This window comes from Alexandromys fortis, unplaced genomic scaffold (genome assembly GCF_014885135.2).
Source record: "Alexandromys fortis isolate MF-2015 unplaced genomic scaffold, M_Fortis_MF-2015_v1.1 scaffold_84, whole genome shotgun sequence".
NCBI classification, from domain to species: Eukaryota; Metazoa; Chordata; class Mammalia; order Rodentia; family Cricetidae; genus Alexandromys; species Alexandromys fortis.
In genome coordinates, this window is record NW_026068017.1 from 4,803,901 (window position 1) to 4,827,008 (window position 23,108).

Genomic DNA, 23,108 nt, shown 5'->3' on the forward strand with positions numbered 1-23,108 from the left:
CGAGACAGGGTTTCTCTGTGGCTTTGGAGCCTGTCCTGGAACTAGCTCTGTAGACCAGGTTGGTCTCGAACTCACAGAGATCCACCTGCCTCTGCCTCCCGAGTGCTGGGATTAAAGGCGTGCGCCACCACCGCCCGGCGTTTGTTTTGTTTTTCAAGACAGGTTTTTTTTTTTTTAATGTAACAGCCCAGGCTGTCCTGAAACTTGATTTGTACATCAGGCTGGCCTCGAATTAGAGATCCTCCTGCCTCTGCCCACTAAATGCTGGGATTAAAGGTCTAAGCTACCACCGCCCAGTTTGTTTGTTTGTTTGTTTGAAAACAAGGTCTCTATGTAGCTCTAGAAGTCCTGGAACTGACTCTGTAGACCAGACTGGCCTCAAACTCACGGAGGAGATCCAGCTGCCTCTGCCTCCTGAGTGCTGGGTTTAAAGACATATACCACCATGTCTGGCAAGACAGCCATATTCTTTATCCAGCTGGTGCTCACACCTCCTCCTACCTCACACTGTACATCAGCAAAGACACACACATCATAAGTCACATGATGTCACCTTTCACAAGAACCTTCTAAAGAGTCCCTCTGTTGCTCACTTTCTCTGCTCCTTCTTTCTTCCCTTTACTTACTCTACTCTGGCTACCTAGCCTTTGTGATATTCCTCAAACACACTGGTACAGCCAGACCCCAGGGCCTGACACTTACTGTACCACTGCCTGAGTATTCTCATCTCAATTAATATCCTCAGCCCCTTGAGATCTCCCCAAGCTCTAGCTCCGCAGTCAGTCATTCTTTGGTTCTCTGTATGAAATATTCTCCCTAGTGAGATTCTGGCTCCCTCCCTAACACTCATAGTCTTCTGACATGTTTGTTGGCCATCTCTATCTTCCTCCAAAGCCCCATTAAGAGCAGAAGTTTTGCTGAGTGGCAGGGGAGCACACCTTTAGTCTCAGAACTCAGGAAACAGAGGCCTGGTCTACAGAGCTAGTTCCAGGACAGGCTCCAAAACTACAGAGAAACCTTGTCTCAAAAAACAAAAACAAACAAACAAAAAAACCTAACTAGAGTAAATTGAGCAGTGATGGAGCACGCTTTTAATCCCAGCACTCTGGAGGCAGAGGGAGATGGATCTCTCTGAATTCAAGGCCAGCCTCGTCTATAGAACAAGTTCTAGTTCCAGGAAAGCCAGGGCTATGCAGAGAAAGCCTGTCTCAGAAAACAAAAAAAAATCCAGGGCAAGTTTGTACTGGAAGAGCTGTCGCCACCCTGAAAAGCGCTGTGGTGTATAGACTCATAAACAAGTTTAATACAGAGGGGCCTGACCCAAAAGTAATTAAATCTCAGTTTGAGTTTTATAGGAAACAAATGTGCCAGGGCAATGAAGCAGCCAGGATCCTGATTAACAGTAAGTTTGCAAAACACAGGGAAAGGTCACCCTTTAAAATACCAGAGAGAAACCTGAGTGTCGTCACCTTAACCTAGAAATCACTCCTGGTCTTGTTACTGTCGAGACAAGCTGACATCAGCTGCTTCGCAATGTGATGCAAAGCGCCAGGACAGCATCGCCTGAGAAATAGTCTTGCCAAAAATGTGCAACTTTTATACATTCCTTCCCGTTTACAAAAACCACACAAGACAGGAACAAGATGGGTCACACAGGAGAGAGCAATTAGACACGTTCAGAGGTGACACCCTGCCCAGCACGGGCCTGGGGTTTTCCATAGCTCCAATTTGTGGAACAAATAGCAGGGTGCTGGGGGTGCAGGGGCATGAGGGTAGCATCTGAGCGTTTGAGGCCAGCCTGATCAGCATTCAAAGCTTCAGGCCAGTAAGAACAACAGTAAAACCTTGTGAAAAAAAATCAAAGCAAATAAATAACAAAAGAACTCCAAAAGCTGCTGCTATAAGTAAAAAAATCTCTAAGTAAAATGTGGTACTTGGTTGGCTCCTATCCCAACTGGATCAGTGGAGGAAAACAGGGCAAAGGGGGGGAATGTGGACTAACTGTGAGGGGGACACTGATGAACGCTGACACGTCTGTTAAGTGTAGGGCTAAGTGTGCATAGCTCAGTGCTACACTTGTCCACCATGTAGGAACCTGGGTTTGAGCCCCAGAACTACAGAAAGTTATCAGGATGGGGCTGTCGGTAAGTGTGGTGGCACACGCCTTTAACTCCAGTGCTCCACAGGGCGCAGAGACAGGCAGAGCTCTGTAAATTGTAAGCCTGGGCTACCCTGATCTACACACAGAGTTCCAGGCTGGTTAGGGCTACAGTAAGATGCTGTCTAAAAGAAACAAACTCCAGAAGTCAGAGCAACAGATTAATCAAACGTGGCAACATATTGTAGGATCTGGTAGGTAGGTAAAGGATCACTAAGGCATACTCTGCTGTCCTATATGTTTGAAAAACTTTGTCTAAAAAACAAAGTCCATTCTGGATAGGACTGCAACAGCTGTCTGTTTGGAGGTGACTTGAAACTACCCTCTGAAACAATCAGTCATCCAAAAACCACATCCCTACTGAGAAGACTCGGACCAAGGTAAAGGAAATTGGCAGATAGGCATTTGAGCCACTTTAACACAACACAGACAGAAGGCTCAGTGGGTAAGGGCCATCAGGGACTGATCCCTGAATGCAGTCCCTGGGACCCATGCAGTAGGAGGAGGAGCTAAGTTACCTACACATGCGCTGCTGTGCACCTATCACACAAAACAAACAAAAATATAAATAAAAAAGGATTAAAAAATAAAAACAGCTGGCCATGGTGGCACAAGCCTTTAATCCCAGCACTCAGGAGGTAGAGGCAGGCGGATCTCTGTGAGTTCAAGGCCAGCCTGGTTCCAGGCAGTAGGGACCATATGGTGAGACCCTGTCTCAAAACAACAGGAGAGAGCATTCTTTGGAAAAGGCGGTGTTGGTTTTTGAACCTGGAAATCCACCATGGAGGAGTAACAGAAGAAAGGTTCCTGCTATTAGAGATGCCCAGACAGGAGTCTCAGAGCCAGGCTAGCCAAGAGTTAGGTCCACGGGGAGCAAGGGGTCTCATCTTCCCTGAGACTGAGAGAATACTAAGGAAGGAAGGGTGGTTGCGACACCTGCTTGGCACTGCATTTAAGAAACAGAAGTTGATGTTCTCGGGAGAGGTTGCTTGGGCAGAGGGAAGATGCAAGGGGACAGGGAGATATGTGGGATCAGAATGCATGACATCAAAGAATCAATTAAACAAAATAATTTAAAAAATATTTTCAGTAAAAGAAAAATAGAAAAAGAACTGAAAAAAAAAAAAAAAGGAACAGAAGTTGAGAGGAGCCATGTCAGAAAATAGGGAAATGCCTCACTTAGCATGAGTGACGCCCTGGGTTCAATCCTCAGTACCACATTAAATGCAATTTATTAGTGTGGATTTCAATAATAAGAACTGACTGATGCAGGAGAGGTAGGTGAGGATGAGAACTGGACCAGCAAGAGCTTGTGAGTGGTATGGATGAAGACAAAGAGGGTTACCTGAATTCTCCCGGCCGAGGAACGCCTGAGCAAAAATCTCACCCACCCAGGCCTGCAGCTCAGAGTCCTGCTGCACCGACGCATCGTCGGGATAATAGTAGCTCACGATCTCGGAGACAAACCTGCAAGACAGAACTGCTGGTGCCTCTGGAGTGAGCGGGAGCCTGGGCGGAGGCCAGCTGGTGAGGCCCACTGACATTCAGGGAGGGCAGAAGCAGGTGGCCAGAGTCCACTATTAGGAATCCCCAAAGAGAAGTGAGTTCAGTGGACCCCCAGATCCAGCAGGAACCACTGCCTAGACTCCCCGTAAGTCTCCCGCCCCCAAAATCAAGGAGGTTTTGGGTCTCCTCCCTGGATGGCAATGAAGGGGAACATCATTCGGTTCCCTCCCTGTTCACCACTCCAGAGAAGCCCTGCCTGCCTCCACAAACCCTGACCCTCTGATCCCTCTGGACAAGGTGCCCCTTCCCTTCCTCCATCGCGGCTCACAGTCACCTGCTATGGCACAGGGGACCTGTCTGCCAGTTCCTACTCTTGAGAATTTCTTATGCTGAATGGAGTCTGAGAACACCTAGAGACTCAGGCCTCAAGAGCGCCAACTGACATGAACGCAGGAGTCCACACTGCCCCCTGGGTCCCGAGACCTTGGTGGCTGGAAGGACCTGAGGGTCCCCACACCTCTCAATAGCCGCCCAGATCTTCAGGCCATCGTCCCGGTAGTGGTAGTTGGGGATGTTCAGGACCCCGCGAGCCCGTAGGCTATCCGGAAGGCAAAAATCCGTGTAGGTGAAGTGGGCCAGCCCTGTGCTCATGAGGTAGATGAGGCCGCGCCTACCGATGGAAGTGACCTGGGGACACAGCACACAGCTGGACTTCCCAAATTGGCTCACACCCCACCCACAGTGTCCGGAGATCTGCTAGACTAATGGCTCAGCTCAGGGACGGGCATGTGTGATTTATCGTGCAGTCGAGGACCACAGATCAAATACTCATACGGGCCTGCTTAATGTAGGCTTCTCGGACTGAGGACCTACGGGGTGCGTGGGACGGGACCTTGAGATACTGATAACTACAAGAGTGACAACGGAGGAGAGGGGAGATCTCAGGATGAGCGGGGAGCGGGGCTGAGCTAAGGTCGACTAGCCCGTTGAACCTACTTTTGAGGGTGTGTAACCCACGGCTGGGAGTGGCCAGCTGGGTCAAGGCTTAGGGGAGGGGCAAACAGAAGATTTGCAAAGAGGCGTAGTTTATGGGAAGAGGCAGGAGAGGATTACACAAGGGGTCTTGCGAGCTGGAGCAAAACTTGTGGGCGGGGCAAAGCACGCTTAGGAGCGGGGCCTTATGGTCGTGGCGGGGAGACTGTACCTTGTCCACGAGGCCTTCTGGGTTGAGCAGCGTGGCCCTCGCGATGGTGTTCACCTGCAGCGTGTAGCGAGTGTGGGGAAGCAGGAGCTGCGAAATGAACGAGGTCACGTGAACCGAAGGTCAGGGTAGGCCTGGATGCCCCGCCCCCTTTAGTACGGACCCGGCATCCCGCGGACCTTGTAGAATGGGTGACAGAGCGGCAGTTGACGCAGTGTGGCCATGGAGAAGGCCTCGCATAGCAAATGCGTGCACAGAAAGTGCGTGTTGTTCTCGTGCACCAAGAACTCAGAGTTGCGCACCCACGTCTTGGCCAGCAGCCAGTCCAACTCGCAGTCAGTGGGTAGAAAGATGGGGCTCTCGGGTCCTGGTGTCTGACTGAGCTGCCGGCGAGAGGAGTAAGAGGTGTGGCTCAAGCCTATTAGCCTGAGGCTCCACCCCCCCAAAGTCTCGCCCCCAGGCTCACCTGGATGGCCAAAGGCAGCAGAACCCCCTGTGGGTTGAGCCACAACAGGCAGAGCGGAGCTGCTACGTACTGTTGGCGACCGTTTAGGCAATGGACAGGGGCCTCCGCCAAGATCCAGTAGTCCGCTAGGAAAATATGCCCCCTCTACAGAAGGCACACAGAGACTTAACAAGCCCTCCGCCCACCCCACCCCCCACCCCCCAACCCGCTGCGTGTCTCTCTTCCCTCTCTGCTCTGTGCAACAGGAGGAGCTGAGGTCCCCAGCTTGGGATTCAGCAATTCTTGCTACCTGCACTAAAGGCCAACGCTCAGTACCGCACCCTTCCCAGAATGCCCGGAATGAGGTCTAGATGAGTCTGTCATTGTGGAATCCCTCATCCGGCCTCTGGGCTTGGACAAGCCGACTTCCTCTGCTCCTCCCCCAATACCTTGTCCATCCTACTCTCTCAGCTCGGAAGGAATCCCCTCCTGAGACCTGACCTCGGTGTATCCAACAACAGGAAAAGCAATACTCAATGAGTTTACCAACCATGGCCCCAGCCTCGGAGAATGTCTGAGGGCTTGGCTGTCACAGAGACTAGGCTGTCGTCTGCTCCGGTCCTCAGAGTTCCTCGTTCTTTGTCATTGTTCCTGCTACACCTGCCAGTCTTGTGGCTGGCCTGTCCTAAAGCAGCTATCTTTGGCTTCAACACTTGGGATCTCTGAGACCCTAAAACAGGTCTCAAACCATCCCAAATCCCACCTGGGCCCTCCTCCATATCTGTTCTTGAAAAGTAGACAGGCCTGCCCTGTGGATGGGGCCCACAGACGGGGACTATTCCACCTCTACCCTCCACATACAGCCCTAGTCCCCAATGGCAACCCACCTGCCTCCCTCCTGTTAGGTCCCTTGCCAAGGCCCTCACCCACCTCTAGCTCTGTTTGTAGGCAGGTGCCTGGTCCCAGCAAGGGTGCCACCATGTCATTGGTGACAGGCAGCTTGCTGGGCAAGCTGGAGAGGCAATGGATCATGACAGGATTGACACCATTCAGGTACTGGTACCCAAAGAAGCTGTCCTCACACCAGTGCTCTGTGACGTACTCTGGGGGGTGGCAAGAGAGGGAACCAGTAGGTCTGGAAACTACTTCCCAAACTCCGGTCCTGCACCACCCTTCGCTCCTCATTACAGCTTCAGTTCTCCCCCAGGAACAGTACGAGGTGCACAGATCTACATTTTCAGTTGAATACTGGACCCTGAGAGCCCGTATGGCGGCGTGGCTTGCCCACTCGAGTGGCAATGCCGGCACAAGAACCAAATTCTCTCTCTCTGACCCCAAATTCCAGGACACCTGGTAGTAGGAGTAGGGAAGGGAGTCACGTGGCTCTGACCAAAGTCAGGACATCTTAAATGACCATGAGTCTCTTCTGGGTGAGTAGAGTTTCTCTATATCCTCTCTCCTATCCTTGCCTAAGCAGGTTCCTGGGCTCCTGAGGAAAATCTGAAGGATGCCAGTGATGAAGCCAGGAGCCCAGCCCGTTGGAATCCAGCAGCTGGCATACATGTGAAAGATCGGCACCCCCCCTGCCTGGCCCTGCACACCTGAAGTGAAGGTCTTGTGGCACCAGAAGATGTTCCGGATGTCATCCAGCTTCTTCCAGGAGCCCTTCCTGTCCAACAGACCACGAATCTTCATGCCCAGGGATCTGAGGGACAGAAGAAGGTGAGAGCTGAACTGGCGGAGGGTGGGGGCAGTAGGAGTCACTGTGCCCAGCCTGGAGAGAGACAATAGGGCCATTTCCCAATTTTAAGTGCCTAGCAACCCACATGGGAGAAAAGTCTAGCACTCAAGTGAAACCCTGCAGACATCAGCGTCCTGCTTCAAACCCAGCCATCCCCGAGAGGAAAGAGGGCGTTTGTGGACAGAAGTAGCCCACCGGCACTGGTGTTTTGACCTGCTTTCTTCAAACTTCTAAGATCTCTTAGATCTTCCATAATTCCTTTCTGCCTATAAGATAAAGCCCCACATGCCATGAAACCTCACAACTCCCTGTGCATCTGTTACTTCCCATCCTACTGTGAGTTCCTTAGGAAAAAGACTCGGCTCTGTGCACCCTGCCATGCCCATCTCCTCATGGGCACCCACCAAATGAGATGAACTAAGGGAAAGGGAACGGGAAGGTCTGTAGCAAGCAGTCGCTAAGACAGCTGCGCAAGAGTGTGGAAGGCTGAGGAAGGCAGAGGGTGGGAGTGGATTCAGGACCTTACAGACCCAAGGTCAAGGTCATCTATGCTCACTTTAAGTGCTGGCACACTCACTGCAAAAACATTTGCTGAGTGCTTTTCAGGCACAACCAAACGAACGAATGAGGCAGAGTTGAGCCTAGAGGCACAAACCAATATATTGTCCCGGTTACTCATCTGGCTAAGGCAGGAAGATCACACTCTCAAGTCCTCCCTGAGCTACAGAGAAAACCTGGAAGCCCTCAGTCATGAAGGCAGAGGCTGAGGAGGCAAATAAGCAAAAAGACACTTTCTCTCTCAAATGCCCTTCACAAGGTACCTTGATCTTGCCCTTCATTTGACCCCCCCCCCAAACTCCTGCAAGGCTGCCTGAGAACAGCCCTTCTTCCCTCTGACCTTGCTCAGAGCCCCCAGCTGGTGACCCCATTCCTGCTTAGACCTTCACAACCTTCTCATCTCTACATCCCCTGATGCCCCATTGTCCTGACTGAGTTTGGTAATACATCCTGGTCCTGGAGTCTGAGCTCCCTGTGGCTGCTGGACAAGACGTCCATCCCAGACCATCTTTCTTGCTTCCCTCCACCCTCTTCCACTTGTCCTCTTTTGAAAGATCATTCTAGACACACATGCGCAGGAACATTCTAGACACACATGCGCAGGAACATTCTAGACACACATGCGCAGGAACATTCTAGACACACTTGCACCGGAAGTGGAGACCCGGTTCTTGTCCTCCTTTGAGCCTCCACATGCAACTCCAAATGAGTTTTCTCCCAGAACCCTTGGCTCATTGTCCCCACCCTAGACTCAGCCGTCATTTGCTGTCCTCTCATCTCTTCCCTGCCAGGCTTGTTTCAATCCAGCCCTTCTAACTAAGAGCCACACCCTAAACCCAGCTAGCCTCTTCTTCTTGTACCCAGGGGCTACCGGACTCCTCTGGTCCTACACACTGAACATCCTAGCCATCGACTTAAACTGATCATGAACGCCCGACAGCTCATTAACCACATACATGCCTCCTTAGTGGTCCCGCAGATTCCCTCTACCAAAAGGCATCTCATTGAAGGGACCCTCTACCGAGGGATTTTGTGCTTGGCATTATCTCACTTGCCTTTCCTTAAAACTTACGATGGCTCAGTGATTATAAGTGCTAGCTTCTCCCAAAGAGCCTAGGCTCAATAGCCAGTACACACGCTGAGTAGCTGGAAACCACCCGTAACTGATCTGATGCCATTTTCTGGCCTCTGTGGGCACCTGCACACTTATGGGCAAGCACTCACATAGACACACACACAAATTTTTTTAAAAAAATAATAAATTTTAGACTTATGATGTCAGAGTAGGTGGGTCGTTTTACCCTTCAGACAATTGTCCAGAGACTTTGTAAAAATTAAAGTTACGTTAGGCAGGACATGGTGGTACAGGCCTTTAATCCCAGAACTCCTGTCTACACAGTGAGTTCCAGGACAGTCGGGCTATGTAGAGAAACCCTGTCTCAAAAACAAAACAAAAGCAAAAAAAAAAAAATTATAGTTAAACATCCAGAAAATATGGGCTTTGGAGTTGAACCTGACATGGTCTGGCTTCACCTCCTCAAGACTAAGGACAGAGCCTCTCTATCCTACTTCCTATTGCCCCTGAGACCCATGCTCTGCCCAGGGCAAGTGCCCTGAAGAACAGACATAGGGACCAAAGGACAAGGCTAAGGGAGCCTGGGAGGAAGGAAAGAGAGATCTGTGGTAGGGGAAATGGGCACAGAGAGAAGAGCTGGGGCCTGTCCTGTGAGAGGCCCATGGCAGAAGTAGAGAAGAAGGAACAGTGGGCAGAAGGGCAGGGGAGGCAACGCGCTCACGCAGGGATGGCATTGAAGATTAGCGAGGCAGTCTTGGTGGCTGAGTAGCGGATGTTGGGCTCCATGTGCAGCAGGGACGGGATGTCAACTTTCATGGGAAAGCCAGGCAGGTACCGGTTCCCAGGGCTGAGGAGAGGCAGGTAAAGAGGACAGAAACCAGTTAGTGGGCCTGGAGCCTGTCCCCCTCAATTCCTTTTCTCAGTCTCGTCCCCGATGTTCTAGTTCTCCACTCATCGCCTCAACCTGCCCTTTCTGCTCCCAGTCAGAAGGAAGGGCTTTCGTCTCCACAAACACTTCAGGACCATCACTGCCCCCCTCCACCCCGCGCTCCCGAGAGGTGAATAAACTGTCCTCCTTAGGGGCTCCGATACCCCCTTCCATGCCGCCAGGCCCCATTTCAGCAACCATCTGCATCCCGCCCTTCCACCCCGTTTCCAAGCATTGGTTCTCACTTGTCATCTTGGTCCGCACAAGGCACTGTCTTGGTCAAGGCAAATTTCTGATCTGACTCGATCTCCTCAAAGCTGCTGACATCCAGCATGCGAGGGAACCCGGGGGCATAGATCTTCCAGCTGCCCAGGGGAGGAGGCAGAAGAGGTAGGGTCATCTTGGGATGAACAGAATCCTTAGCTTCTAAAAGTATGACTTCAGGTGACCACTGCAGCTTTCTGGCTATGTGACGAAGAATTGGATTTTCTCTGCGAAGGCACTGAACCTCAGATAGGGAGCGACACTCGGGATCTTGTGTGTGCTGTGCACAGGCTGTACGGCTGAACCACATCCCTAAGCCCCAGAGATGGGCTTCTGTTATTATTAAGATAGACCAAGTGTGATGGCACACACCTGGAATCCCGACAATCGGAAGGCTGAGATAGGCCAGCCTGGGCTACCTGGTGAGTTTGAGGGGCCACTAAAACTGGTAAATGTAGTGCTGTTTCCAATATGGGGACCTGGGTTCCATCAGGGCCACTCAGAGGATGAGACTGGCAATTTGATGGCCTTGGATAAGTGTTGGATTTGGGGATTGTTTTCTTGTTGTTGTTAGCAGGAGGTTTTTTTGTGTTTTTTTTTTTTTTTTTGGTTTTTTGGGGAGTTTTTGAATTTGGGTTTTGTTTTTTTCAAGACAGGGTCTTTCTGTGCCTTGCTTATTGTGGAACTCTCTCTGTAGACCAGGCTGGACTTGAACTCGCAGAGATCCACCTACCTGTGCCTCCCTAGTGCTGGGATTAAAGGCGTGTGCCACCACAGCCCAGCAGATTTGGGGTTTATGCAAGTGTGTGAGGGATCAAACTTGAGACCTAGAGAATGGTAGGCAAGCTCTCAACTCCTGAGACACAGCTGTGTTCCCAGTCCAAGGTGACGGTTGGTATTGGTAGTCTGGGGTCCAGACTCAAGATCAGTGTTAGAGTGGAATTAAGTTTGAGAGACGATGCTGATCAGAATTGAGGTCCCACGGTTTTAACTGAAGTCAGAGTTAGGAACAATCTGAGTAAGGCTGAAGTCAGAATAAAGATGCGACTAAAAGTCAAAGTAGGCCATCCTCACCGATAGCATTCTTGGCGGGCCTGGAGTTCCCGTTTCCTGTGATCCAGAAGGAGGGGAAGGGAATCCTGACAGATGGTTCTTGCTGTAGGGAATGAAAGCCAGTCTTCATATCAATCTCTTTTCAAACTGCTTCCTACTGACAATGTGTCTGAACTCTCTAAGTCTTGATCCACACTATCTCCATGTGCATTACTTGGGGAATGTCCACACACTCTTTGTCCATCCACCATAGGTTTGAAGCCATTGCCATATTCCTAACTGCTCATATCTGTCTCCTCGAGGACAACAGTCATGTCCCACTCATTGTTTGTCCTCCCAGGTCTGACTTGGTGCCTGGCATCGTGTTCATAGCACACACTTGGTAACTGTGAATAAATACATTTTAATAAAGCCACCATGCTCTCTGAAGGCGAGTGGGGATTGATAGTAAGGTCATGAAAAGTGCTTTGTCGGCTCTGGATAGTGTTCACTTGCCTCACTTTAACACAGAGTACCCATCTCTCACCTCTGAGACATATCACCACACACACACACACACACACACACACACACACACACAGGGCAACCCTAGTGTTGCCTCTGTGGAACAGACAGTTCTGGAAGCAGAAAGAGTTTACACCAGTATTCTTGAAATCCAAAATTCAACAAGAGAGCCTAGCTCACTTCCCAGACACTTCATCCCCACCAGAAAAGCTAGAAGGAAGTAGGGCACAGGGTCTTTGCAGCTAAGTTCTCTAAATACCCATGGCTTTTCTACCTGTTGAAATCTAGCTTGTAAGTTAATTACTTTCTGAGCTCTGGAGAAACATATTCTAGAGAAATGCAGCGGGATGCCATGGGTTTTCAGCTGCCTGGTGTGAGAGTATCTGTCTGCATCTGGTGTATCTGTCTATAAGTGCCTATCTGTGTGGGCCTGCTTATGTGTGCCTGTTTGTGTGTGTCCACCTGTGTGTGCCTGTCCATGTGTGCGCCTGTCTGTACCTGTCTGTGTGCCTGTCTGTGTGTGTGCCTGTCTGTGTGTGTGCCTGTCTAGGTGTGCCTGTCTAGGTGTGCCTGTCTAGGTGTGCCTGCCTGTGTGTGCCTGTTTTTGTGTATCTGCCTGTGTGTTCCTGTCTGTGTGTGGCTGTCTGTGTATACCTGCCTGTGTGTTCCTGTCTGTGTGTGGCTGTCTGTGTGTGCCCGCCTGTGTGTGCCCGTCTGTGTGTGCCCATCTGTGTGTGGCTGTCTGTGTGTGCCCGCCTGTGTGTGCCCACCTGTGTGTGCCTCCAGAGGAAGAAACACTACTCAGAAAGCCCGTGTAATGTCAGGGCTTAACAATGCTCTTTATCAAAAGTTATCTACTTTTAGATCCCAGCATTCCTAACCCGAGTCCTATTCCCTACACCCTGAGTTCTGAAAGACTTGATTCCTAATCCCAAAAGAAGCTGCTGCAGTACTGTGCAGTCCCTGGCCCTGGCCCACCTGTTCCTGGCCGCAGCTCCACGGTGCAGTAGCCCTCAATCCACTGATAGCTGGGAAAGTGAGTCACCGTGCCATCTGGGGCAGTGACGCTGATTCGACTGCAGTACCAGGGGTCCTTGCGGAAGAAAGCAAAGCGCTCCTTGTGTAAGCGCAGCAGCAGGATCTCACCCAGTTCTGCTGCGCAGCGCACCTTGAACTTCTGAACCTGGAGTGATGGAGGCGCAAGCAAGACAATGAGAGGAGGGACTGCCGCGGCATCTTTGCACTGGGAAAGGTGCATTAGAACCTCCACTTCTTCTGGCAGATAAGCCTGAGCACTTGTTGATCCATGCGGCTCCTTTGCATGAATGAGAAAAAGCCTGTCTTCAAATAGAAACAGGTACCACACAGTGCTTGTGCGGAGTTTTGCTAGCATTCCTAGCCTCCTTGACCAACAGGGCACTTTTATGTAGGGCAAACTCTTCTAGTGGCTGAAAAAGGGAAAGCAGACCCCTTCCAGAGAACAGGAAATCCATGGTCAAAGTGAGGAAGCTATTTGGAAAAATTCTAGGGTCACTAATGGGAGGAGCCAGACCAAGCAGTGGTGATGCACGCCTTTAAGCCCAGCGCTGAAGAGGCAGAACCAGGCAGTTCTCTGAGTTCGAGGTCAGCCTGGTTGGTCTACAGAGTGAGCGTCAGGACAGCCGAGGTTGTGCAGAGAAATCCTGTCTGGAAAAACCACTAACAACAACAACAACAATAAATTGGAGGAGGAGTCAGGAAGCCAGGGAAAGTCCCCAGAGCCGCTTATAAGTGCTCCTTCTCCACAGCCCTGTCTCATCATTCAAAAGGCAGGGACCACAAACGAAATGGTGACAAAGTTATGGTCATCATCCTGAGTTCAGCAAGACCTGAGGAATCCAACCAGAGTAATCCTTAGCTCTATCAGGTTCCCCGTGAGTGAGGTCTGTTCCTTAGAGGTCCCCAATCTCTCCTGTGTACTCACCGATCCAGAGGCAAAGTCCCTGCCCACACGATCCAGCCTCTGCTTGGGGCTCTCACCACAGGTGCCCACCAAAGTAGCATAGATGTTGTCCAGTGTGCCAGCCTTCAGGTAGGAACCAGTGGTTACACACAGGCGGTAAACTGCCATGGTGGGACCCGATAACCCGAAAACAGTAGCTGGCCCAGAGAAGGTGAGCTACAGGCAGAGCAGGGTCGTCTCCTGGGGTTGGGGGAGGGTGAGCCTGGAGAAGGGCCCAGCTCTGAGATGTTCCTGGGCTCGCTCGTTCTCACTCTTTCTCACCGGAGCTTCACTGGTAGCTCAGGAGTACTCTCCCCGCCCACAGTCTGGCACCCTAATACTTGTTTGCTGGCCTCTGACACAGCCGGTCCCTCTGGCTGGCTCATCCAGATGGATATCAGGAGACTAGGTCCATCAAGGAGGGAGGGAAGAAGGGAGGAGGAACCAAATGACGAGAGGAAGACAGGGAGGTGACGCGTGTGTGACTGGGACACTACCCTCTGCCTGATCAGAGGCTTGACTAACCTCCTGAGACCCATGTTCACCCTCTCCCCTGTTTCCACCCAGACCCTTCTCCTCCTATTTCCAAACCAGAAACGGGCACGAGAGCACCAGAATTCCTACATGTGAATCAACCATGTGAGTCACACCGTACGTCGGAAAACTGCACCAACCCATAAGTCACACGTGACCTCAGCAACAACCAAGTAAACAGGACGCTCCTCTCAGCACGCGGCAGGTGGTCATGGTCCCCATCCTGCCACCCAAACACCCGTTTCTTCCTCAAGCCTAGTCCCCTCTCTGTCCCCAGGTTATGGTATTTCCGATCTCTATGGCGCCGGTGGAACAAGGCCAGCCTAGTGAACGGAGGCCTGCCGGGCAGCATCTGGAGGGCCCGTGTGACATTCTTTACGCACCAAGCCCTCCCTCAGCCTGCCTGCTGATCGTGGGAGGCAACCACGTGCCCTAGGAGCCGGGATCTAGGTCACAAGGGCGAGGGACGAAAGGTAGGCTGGACCGGAGCAACCCGTAGCCCGCAGCGGCCCCGCGTGGCCGGTCTAGGCGCCTCGGGATTCCAGCCTGCGCGGCTCCTGCCCCTGCTACCGTCTTAAAGAGACCCGTGAGGCGCCGGCAGAAGCAGGTGGGCGGCCTCAAGTCAGGATCCTAGGCTGGAAAGTACAGCCTTTATCATCTAGGTGAATGGAGACGGCAGATGTACCTGAAAATACTCTTTTGGATAAGAGTGCAAGCCCAAAGCAAGGGCCCGGATAGCTCAGTCGGTAGAGCATCAGACTTTTAATCTGAGGGTCCAGGGTTCAAGTCCCTGTTCGGGCGCTTGGTCCTTTTTGTAAAACTCTACCCACAAATTGCTGCTGTCAGGTTGTTTTACGAGAGCGATGTGGTAACAAAATGATTGACTTCTTTTAAAAGGAGATGAAGATTTGTGAATTGAGAACAGAATGCCGATGAGTGATGATAAAAGGGAAGAGCATTGTCTATGTAAACCACGAGTATGAGATTAATTTTCCTAAAAGCCGCAAGAAGAGTAAAAAGGAACTGACGAAATTGCTTTTAATAATATATTTCAATTAATAGAATATTTGAAAGTCTTATTTTAACTTGAAGTTGGTATTTTAAAATCAGCAATTTTAACTTAATTTTTGAACTTCTTTTGTAATCTTCAGGTTTAGATGAAGCATTCATATCTCGGGTACTCGATAACCACATCTAGCAGTTGACTTTTTCATGCCATTGCTTTGTTTTGTGGTAAATGATAAAAATGGAATGATACGCAAAACAAAATGTAGAATAATATATGTAATATCCGAAGATGCAGAGCAGAAGGGGGTTCCATGGTGTAATGGTTAGCACTCTGGACTCTGAATCCAGCGATCCGAGTTCAAATCTCGGTGGAACCTTAGCTTTTCTTTTTTTACTTTTTTTTTTTTAATCGACTTAATAACTTTAAAATTTATCTGTTTTTTATATTGAGTAGTTTTTATATTGAGTAGTTTCACTCGGTGGGATCTGCGCTGGACTTGAATATACAATACAAAATACAATACAATACACTGTATATTTACAGGCATGTTTACAATGGAGATAGGTTATAAACAGGTCACTTCTAAGGTTGCTTCAACATCTTGTGTATGAATACGAAATGGGTCTAGCGCTCTGTTGGCAAGCCAAAGGAAAAAAGCTAATGCTGAAACACTAGCCAAGCAAAGGTTGTCATAAAATTTAATATTAGACGCCTTAATAATAACAGCAGAGGCTTTAATAATTAATTAACAGCGTCCACATCTGTAGTACAAGCCTCTGGAGAAAAACTCAATGTGGCAGCGGTGGGATTCGAACCCACGCCTCCGAAGAGACTGGAGCCTAAATCCAGCGCCTTAGACCGCTCGGCCACGCTACCCGTACGTAAACTGCGGTTTCCCGTCGTCTTCCTAAGAGAGTAGGACAGCCGTGCTAGCCTCACAACCGGGAACCGACGAGAAATTCTTTAGATGTGTATCTCAAACTCGGGATGAGGAACCACAGGGACCCTGAACGACTTAGTAAGGAGGCTAAACAAACGAACCAGGAGACACAGGGACTTACGACAAAGCACGTTTATTGAGTGTGATCAAGCCTGGGAACCGCGCAAGTCTGCGCTCGGTAGCGCAAGGAGCAACCTGAGCTGTGCCCTGCTGGCGAGCTCACATCCCGTGACTGTCCCTCCCTGCTCCTTGCACCTGCGTCCACCCTCATGCCCGCCTGGCTCACGCGGGGGCTACACCTCATCCCGCCGGCCTCCGAGCCCTTCGCCTCCAGCTCCTACGACGCTCGGCCCAATTTTTGTGCACACTCTCCCGCGCTACCCTTGTTCTCTATGCTAGTCTCCGTATACTGGGAGAAGGCGCCGCCCGCCAGGTGGCTCTGTGGCGCAATGGATAGCGCATTGGACTTCTAGTGACGAAAAAGCAATTCAAAGGTTGTGGGTTCGAATCCCACCAGAGTCGGTTTTATTTATCGTCTCTTGGCTTTCGTTAAAAAAAAAACAAAACACCCACTTTATTTTCAAGTCCAGTCTCAACCTCCGTCCGTCGTACGGCTCCTTACTTACCTGTCTGCCCCAGGGCTTGGGCCGTGGAGAGCAGGCCTAAAGGTGGGAGAAGGGTAGGGGCGTGACGGCGACATAGAGGCAGGCCCCTGGCTAGGGGACACACCGGGATTTAATAACCATTTTATTCCATGCACTAGGGACTCGGGAAGGGACTGGGCCGGGATAGAGAGGGTACAATCCTACACACAGGGTAGCGGGGCAGGGAAAAGGGACAGGAAAATATATATTTATATAGATACTCTAAAATAAACCACATCTCACCCGCGCGCTGAGCCCGCGCGCCCCGCTGCCCTCCTCGCCCGGATCCCTCTCCTGCCCTCTGGCTGGAGTCTCTACCCCACCTCCAACCCCCGTCCCAGCCCCCCCAAAGCTCAGGGCCAAGGTCTCCAAAAGGCGGGCGGTGGGAGTGGCGGGGCCTTGGGCGCCCCGTCTTGTCTGTAAGGCGGCGGCGGCGGCGGCAGCAGTCCGGTGAGGGGCGCCGGCGCGCCGGAATCGCCGGCGCGAGGGGAGCAGTGGGATGGGGACCAAGCGCAGCGGGGACTAGGGGCGCCCTGGTGCACTTGGGGGCGCTGGTGCAGCGCGGGGCCAAGGATGGGTGCAGCAGGGTCCAGCGGTGGGCGCGGCGCTGGGAGCCCTGGATCTACGGCCTCTGGCCTGGGCGGTTTGGGGCGCCGGTAGCCGTGCAGCGCGGAGAAAAGCTGGGAGCGGGCGGCCGGGCTGGCGTCGTGCGCAAAGGCCGCCAAGCGAAGCAGGCACTCGCGGAAACCGGACAAGTAGCAGCTGGCGAGCGCCTCGGCGTCCTGGCCTGGGGACCGGGGAGCCCCTGGTGCAGCCGGCGGGAGGACAGGCGGGCAGGGCAGGGGCCCAACGGGGGTGAGGGAAGGGGCGGGGCGCAGAGATCCCGAGGTCAGACGGGCGCACAGACAGAGACGGGAGACCAGATGGACGTGTAGAGGAGGGGAACGAGAGAGACACAGAGACAGACACGCGCAGGTGTCATTAACCTCGCCTCGGAGCACAGCCGGCCGCTCCCCCAAGCCTCCGTCCCCCGCGGAGCCCGCCCCTTCCCCAGCCCGAGCCTTCCCGGCTCGCACCCACCCTCCCGCCCTCCGCTGCCCCAACTCCCGCGCTGTACCCGGGGGCTCCACCCGGCTTCGCTCCCTCAAGTAGCCCACGGCGAACTCCAGAATCTCCGCTTTCTCCAGCTTCGGGTTCCGGAGGTTCTACAGACGGAGGGAGGCGGGGCGCAGAGACAGAAAGGGGTGGGGAGAGAGGGGGAAAGTGGCTGGGGGAAGAAGGGAGGGGCGGATACGGGAGCTGCGGGTGCCCCCATGACTCGCAACCGAATGTGGAGGTGACCAACAAAGGTCCCTGTCCCACCCTGAGACGAGACTGTCCAACCTGAGGGAGTGGAACCATTTCCCAACTTGTGAGGAGTGTGTAGGAAACAGCAACCCGGATGGTGAAAACCACCGCAGAACTGAAGCTGGCTGCTCCGGGGGCAGGAGGTAGATGATGAGGACATTTAGAAACCCAAAGGGGGAAACTGAGGCATGCTGGAAGCTCAGTTTACAGAGCCAGACAGGAAGCTTACAGACCCACAAGGTGGCGAAGATGGAATTCTGAGAGCGAGAGGAGGTGTGGGATGGGATTTCAAAGGCCAGGCTTGGGTCGGGACGCCTTAGAACCAGGGTCACCACTCCAGCTTATGTCCCCACCCCAGTGGAAAGCCCTGGGACACACTAAAGGGCCTGGGGTCGGCGGTGGAACCGACCTGGTCCCTGGTCCTCTCCAGCAGTAGAAGCCGCAGCTCTTCCAGGCTGCGGTTGATGCGGTCCCGGCGCCGCTTCTCCACCAACGGCTTCAGCATCTGTGACCAGCGGGAAAAGGAGAGCGGACCGACCGGACCGAGACTCAGCGCCGCCACGCGAGAGTCCGATCCTGCCGCTGGGAAAGCCCCCGGCGTCCCTTTCCCATCAACCCCTGATTGCCTAGGGCTGGTCCATTCGTCCACTCTCACTGCCTCTTTCCCAGCGCCCCAGGGTTGGTGAATTTCAGTGGCTCGTCCCCTCTTCTCCCCGCTCCCTGCCCCTTCTGAGTTCTGCTTCATCCTCTTGTCTCCCGTCTGCGACTCTCTCTTCTCTCTACACCTCTGTCTTGCGTGGTCTCTGCGTATTAGCGAAGAACTTTGGGGACGTTCTTTGCCCCACCCTCACGGTAAGGATCAGAGTTAGTAGCCCAGAGTGGAAGGGAGACACAGAGCACGACCACACCTCCTGGAGGCAGTCGCCTAGAAGTAGCCATTGGTTCTCCTAAAATCTCTCACCCGGCCTCGCACTTCTGGAACCCAAAAGTCTTCTCTGTAAGTCAGAAGCGGTTCACAACCGCTTACTGACGGAGAGCGTCCACATCCTCTCCTCTTTTTGTCCCCGCCCTGCTCCACGGGCTCTGTCCTCTAACTTATGTTGTTTTGTTTCTTTTGCTTGCTATGTGTTTGTAGGGCTCACTCCATGGCCTCGAACTTGCGGTAATCCACCTGCCTCAGCTTCCCGCCCCCACCCCAGCGCTAGGATAGACCACGGTGCCCAAATTCTGGCACTCTCAGGAGCTCTCCAGGCCACAAGCCACAGCCCGCAATAACATAAACCCCTAGACCTCGGCTTCCGCCAACCACGCAAATTCGGCTCTGACCCTGTCCTCTTCATACAGGTTCTTTGGGTCTCACGAGCATCTCTGTCCTTCCAGTCAGTCCTGTGTCTCCATCCTCACCCCTAACCCACAATGTTAGGACCTTTAAGTCCTCTGGCGGGAAAAGGGGGTCCTTGCTCCCACCCTTCCCACCTCTCACCTTGGGGCCGTCCCTATTCTCAGCTCGATCCCGAGTGACCATTGCGCCTCCGGACCCTGTGGTGGACGCAACGCGTGGTCCCTAGATCTTTATATCCTGCCTCAGCAGGGTAGGAGGGATAGGACCCGGACCCGCCCCCTTATGCTCCAGGATGCCTAGGGCCAAGACCCCGGCACGAGGCTCCCGGAAAGGCGGGGACTAGAGGGGGAGGGGAAGGAGAGAACTGGCCCCAAGTGTGGGAGCAAGGGAAGGAAGGGGCCACAGGCTGGTTTAAGGACCTTAAGGGGCTGTATAAGAAGGAGGGACTCAACCGAAGGGAGGGGAATGAATTGGGACACAACTCGCTTAGACATGAAATTTGGGGATCTAAAAGAGTAGATTTCTTGGAGGTTCACTATAGCCTCACCAACACCGAAATAAATGTAGCGCTCTTCAGCCTTGGGCAGGAGCAACCCCTAGAGGCATAGAGCAGGTCTGTCTGCGGGATTCTATTGGCTAGCTGTGGGAACGCTCACCGGGTACCTTCTCTTCTACTCAGTTCCCACAGTCACTCCACTGCTTAGCCCTGCGTTAGTGAACGCAGCATCTGCCATCAAGCGGCTATTACTGAAACGTGTGCTCCGAGAACAGGTTTCCTTGAGGATGGCTGGACTCGGGGGGGGAGGGGCGGGGGGGGAGTGGGGCAAAGGAAGCGTCTAGAAAAAGCAAGTATAAAGCCCTTTTAAAGTATAAGTAGGAGTGAAGAAATCTTTCCATTTGCAAGTATTTGGTTTAAAACCAAATTCAGGAGTATGGCTAACGGGGAAAACCTCACCACAAGCGCGCCAGAGTTACTTGCCTCTGGAGGCGTCTGGTGACTGTAGAGGAGCAGGAAAATGTGAGATTTGCAAAAGGAACAAGAAAGGGTTGGTTACAAAAAGGGATCCGCACCCACCTCAAACCAAGAGCATGACCCTCGACGGAAGAAAGTGTCAACACTTAGAGACTTCAGGACGAAGTGCCTGAGGAGGTAAAACCGAAATTTAGCATGACAAGAACACCTGGGGAAAGGACACCATAAAGACAGGGGCTACAAACCCTACAAACCGGGCCAGAAGGTAGTTGTGGAGTCAGAGACAACTTCCAGAGGCCCTCCCCATCCTGAGCGGCTTTTCTGGCAGAGGCTGCCTTGCCAAACGCAGAGCGGGAGGGGCCCAGACTTAAGAAGGGGGCTCCCATTTGGGATTAGGGCCCCCAGTACATTCCACCTTCCCTACTTCAGCCAAATGGGAGCACAGATGTGTGGCCACAGCAGGCCCCTCCGCCCCCCTCCTTGGGAACCAGGATTGGGGTTGAGTTTTTCTCACCTGCACGTGAGGCTCGAGGGCCGGGGCAGTTTGCACCCGGGTGTGGGGCCGCCCCTGGCCATATGGAATGACTTTATGGCCCGGTGGCCGGATCCAAGGAAAAGAAAGAATGGCCCAGCGCTCCACCCACCTTAACTATCCTTCACAAACCCTTTCCACACACAGAGGCTTGAGCACGGCTAGCTCCGCCTCGGACAACTTCAGATACATTCATTACGACAGCTCTTTCTGTCTGCATTGGTGGTTCAGTGGTAGAATTCTCGCCTGCCACGCGGGAGGCCCGGGTTCGATTCCCGGCCAATGCACAAGCGACTTCCTTTTTTCTTTCGAACCAGGAGAAAATTAAATTGATGAGGCTCCAGTTCAAGCAAGCGACTTTTTTTCTTAAACATTTCAACCAAAAGTGATCTGTAGTGTTTTGTTTCCGCGGCCGCCCTGGAAGCTCCGGAACTGGTCACTGACTCGGCGGATCCTCATACCTCCCTCCCACCTCTAGCCAGGGAGGTTCTGGCTGCCCGACACACACACCCACGTCCTACCCTCCGCAACCCAGAGAAAGGACAAGCAGCTGGGATCCCTGCCCGGGGTCCTCTCCGCCCTTGGCAGGGGAGGGCCAGGTCTTCCTGATCTTTCTTTCCCTCTCCTCTCTTTCCCTCGCATTTTCTGCTCTGAAGCGCCTTTTCCCCAGGTCCAAGGACCTGGCATGTCAGCCTTCTGGTCTTTCGGATCTGAGTGCTTCTCAGCGACTCCATCTCGCTCTGATTTTTTTTTTTTTTTTCTTTTTAAAGGTCTCAAGGCTGGGGTTCTCCGGGTCTAGGGTGGTCTCTTCGGCCTCTGAGTCTCGCGTCCCTCTGCTGCTCCCTCTCTGCACCTCTCCGGCTGCCTAGTCCTGTTTCCTGGTCCTTGTCGCCTGCGGGGACCCTGCGCTCCCACGCTCTCACACCCGGTTCCCCGCAGCTCCCGGGCCCGCCCCTGGCCGGCAGCTTTGATCCCGCACGCGCCGCGCCCGGGGAGGGCGGGACCCTGCACGGCCACCTGCCGAAGCAACCCGGGGGTCCTGACGCCCCGCGCTCCCTTTCCGCTCCCCTCCAGAGCGCGCCGCCGCCCTCCGCGCCCCTCCTCCCGGCCTTCTCAGGTTCTCACAGTCTGAATTCCGGTTTAAGCCTTCCTCTCCTGTCTCTTTCAGCCTGGTGGGTCTCATCTTGGACTGTGTCAGTGACAACACTCCCTTCTCAGTTCCAAGCTGGGGCCGTGGTCCTAGGAGAATAGTAAACGACCTTGTTGTCATCACTGCGAGCCCAAGTGGTACATTTGCCCGATCAATGGTAGATCTGTGTGTGCCTGCTGTGTGCCCACTATTGTAAGGATTTGGGGGTACATTGGCCCTGAGTTCTCCCGAAACGTGCATTATTGGCGGTGTGGGGACAGGAAACAACCAAGAAGGCAGAAAATAGACTAGGATAATTTCCCGTGGTTGTAAGGAAAAGTGCAGCCACGTGACAGTGAAGTGCTTTCTAGTTTAGTCGGAGTGGCCAGAGGCAGCCTCACGGCGGTGGTAATACCTCAACGTGGTCACCCACGTGTCCCAGCCCTCCTGTTGAAAAGAGATGTGTTGGGGAGCTAAAGAAAGAACCTAGAACAGAGAACTGGGGAATGGAGGATGTAAATTGGGATACAAGATAACAGAGTCCATTTCACAGGATTTTAGAAGCCTTAAAGGGTCTTGGGGATTGAGTGCAATGGAGAATTCAAGACCAGCTTTGGCAACAAGACCACTTTTGAGGTGACATCCTAGCTTGAGCAAATGTTCTTTTAAGAAAGTGTAGCCCCCACTTTCCTATGCCATACCCTGCATCTTCCCACCTCTCAATGGGAAAGGGGTCTTCCCTGCTCCTGAGGCCCATTCTCCACCTCCTCCACACGCTGGCATCAACCCACCCATCTCCGACCCCACCCCAGATTCCCATTATTCCCATGGGCATCCGAAGTGCTACAGGCCATTTGATGAGAAGCGTGCGAAACGCTCATTTTGAAGAGTAGAAAAATAAACCTATGGGTTTAAGGAAATAGGCTTTCTCAGCCTGCTGGCGGCCTGTCTGAGAATTTCAAGTGCATAAGCTGCTTCACCATGATGCTAACGAAATTGAGGAACCCAAAAATAGAATCTAGGGAAAGTTCCAGCAAGGTGTTCATCGGGCCATAGCATTCTGTAAATTTCACATACACACGATGAAAAAAATACACAAAATAGTAAGGCAGTCTGTGGAGAATATTGTGCAGGTCTACCAGGAGTCAGGGTGCTTTCCTGGCATTTGTCAGTGTTCTGCTTGTTAAGTGTTAGTTATGGTTTAATCATCATTGTAATTATTTTTAAGGCAGGGTCTTGCTTTC

The 23,108-nt window shown here is 52.6% G+C and overlaps 2 protein-coding genes and 5 non-coding genes across 9 annotated transcripts in view; 4 read left to right on the forward strand and 3 right to left on the reverse strand.

Moving 5' to 3' along the window:
- The window catches only part of Aloxe3 (arachidonate epidermal lipoxygenase 3), a 24,886-nt gene extending 11,325 nt beyond the window's left edge, over positions 1 to 13,561 (reverse strand). The window contains exons 1-12 of the mRNA XM_050162846.1: positions 13,397 to 13,561; positions 12,412 to 12,616; positions 10,951 to 11,032; positions 9,858 to 9,977; positions 9,406 to 9,531; positions 6,912 to 7,015; positions 6,241 to 6,413; positions 5,332 to 5,475; positions 5,045 to 5,248; positions 4,869 to 4,955; positions 4,182 to 4,351; positions 3,504 to 3,625 (exon numbers count right to left, since the gene is read on the reverse strand). Coding sequence (XP_050018803.1) covers positions 3,504 to 3,625; positions 4,182 to 4,351; positions 4,869 to 4,955; positions 5,045 to 5,248; positions 5,332 to 5,475; positions 6,241 to 6,413; positions 6,912 to 7,015; positions 9,406 to 9,531; positions 9,858 to 9,977; positions 10,951 to 11,032; positions 12,412 to 12,616; positions 13,397 to 13,543 — 1,684 coding nt within the window. The 5' untranslated portion in view covers positions 13,544 to 13,561. The remainder of the gene's footprint in view (positions 1 to 3,503; positions 3,626 to 4,181; positions 4,352 to 4,868; positions 4,956 to 5,044; positions 5,249 to 5,331; positions 5,476 to 6,240; positions 6,414 to 6,911; positions 7,016 to 9,405; positions 9,532 to 9,857; positions 9,978 to 10,950; positions 11,033 to 12,411; positions 12,617 to 13,396) is intronic.
- A 1,115-nt stretch (positions 13,562 to 14,676) lies between these two features.
- Positions 14,677 to 14,749, forward strand: Trnak-uuu (transfer RNA lysine (anticodon UUU)). The gene has a single exon. It is a non-coding gene; the product is annotated as a tRNA-Lys (tRNA).
- Positions 14,750 to 15,261: 512 nt separating this feature from the next.
- On the forward strand, positions 15,262 to 15,333 carry Trnaq-cug (transfer RNA glutamine (anticodon CUG)). The gene has a single exon. It is a non-coding gene; the product is annotated as a tRNA-Gln (tRNA).
- A 418-nt stretch (positions 15,334 to 15,751) lies between these two features.
- On the reverse strand, positions 15,752 to 15,833 carry Trnal-uag (transfer RNA leucine (anticodon UAG)). Its single transcript has one exon. It is a non-coding gene; the product is annotated as a tRNA-Leu (tRNA).
- Positions 15,834 to 16,332: 499 nt separating this feature from the next.
- Positions 16,333 to 16,419, forward strand: Trnar-ucu (transfer RNA arginine (anticodon UCU)). Its single transcript is given in 2 exon segments — positions 16,333 to 16,369; positions 16,384 to 16,419. It is a non-coding gene; the product is annotated as a tRNA-Arg (tRNA).
- Positions 16,420 to 16,894: 475 nt separating this feature from the next.
- Positions 16,895 to 20,809, reverse strand: Hes7 (hes family bHLH transcription factor 7). Of its 3 annotated transcripts, XM_050162702.1 has the most exons (5): positions 20,718 to 20,809; positions 20,306 to 20,372; positions 18,298 to 18,393; positions 17,659 to 17,746; positions 16,895 to 17,346 (listed from the first exon to the last, which is right to left on the reverse strand). In XM_050162702.1, exons 1-5 carry the CDS (start codon positions 20,777 to 20,779, stop codon positions 16,895 to 16,897), a joined length of 765 nt encoding a protein of 254 aa, XP_050018659.1. In that variant the 5' UTR covers positions 20,780 to 20,809. The 3 variants fall into 3 exon arrangements, with proteins under 3 accessions (XP_050018659.1, XP_050018660.1, XP_050018658.1); XM_050162703.1 differs by lacking the exons at positions 20,306 to 20,372; positions 20,718 to 20,809 and adding an exon at positions 19,372 to 19,416; XM_050162701.1 differs by lacking the exons at positions 20,306 to 20,372; positions 20,718 to 20,809 and having other exon boundaries at positions 18,298 to 18,655.
- A 142-nt stretch (positions 20,810 to 20,951) lies between these two features.
- On the forward strand, positions 20,952 to 21,022 carry Trnag-gcc (transfer RNA glycine (anticodon GCC)). The gene has a single exon. It is a non-coding gene; the product is annotated as a tRNA-Gly (tRNA).
- The last annotated feature ends 2,086 nt before the right edge of the window (positions 21,023 to 23,108 follow it).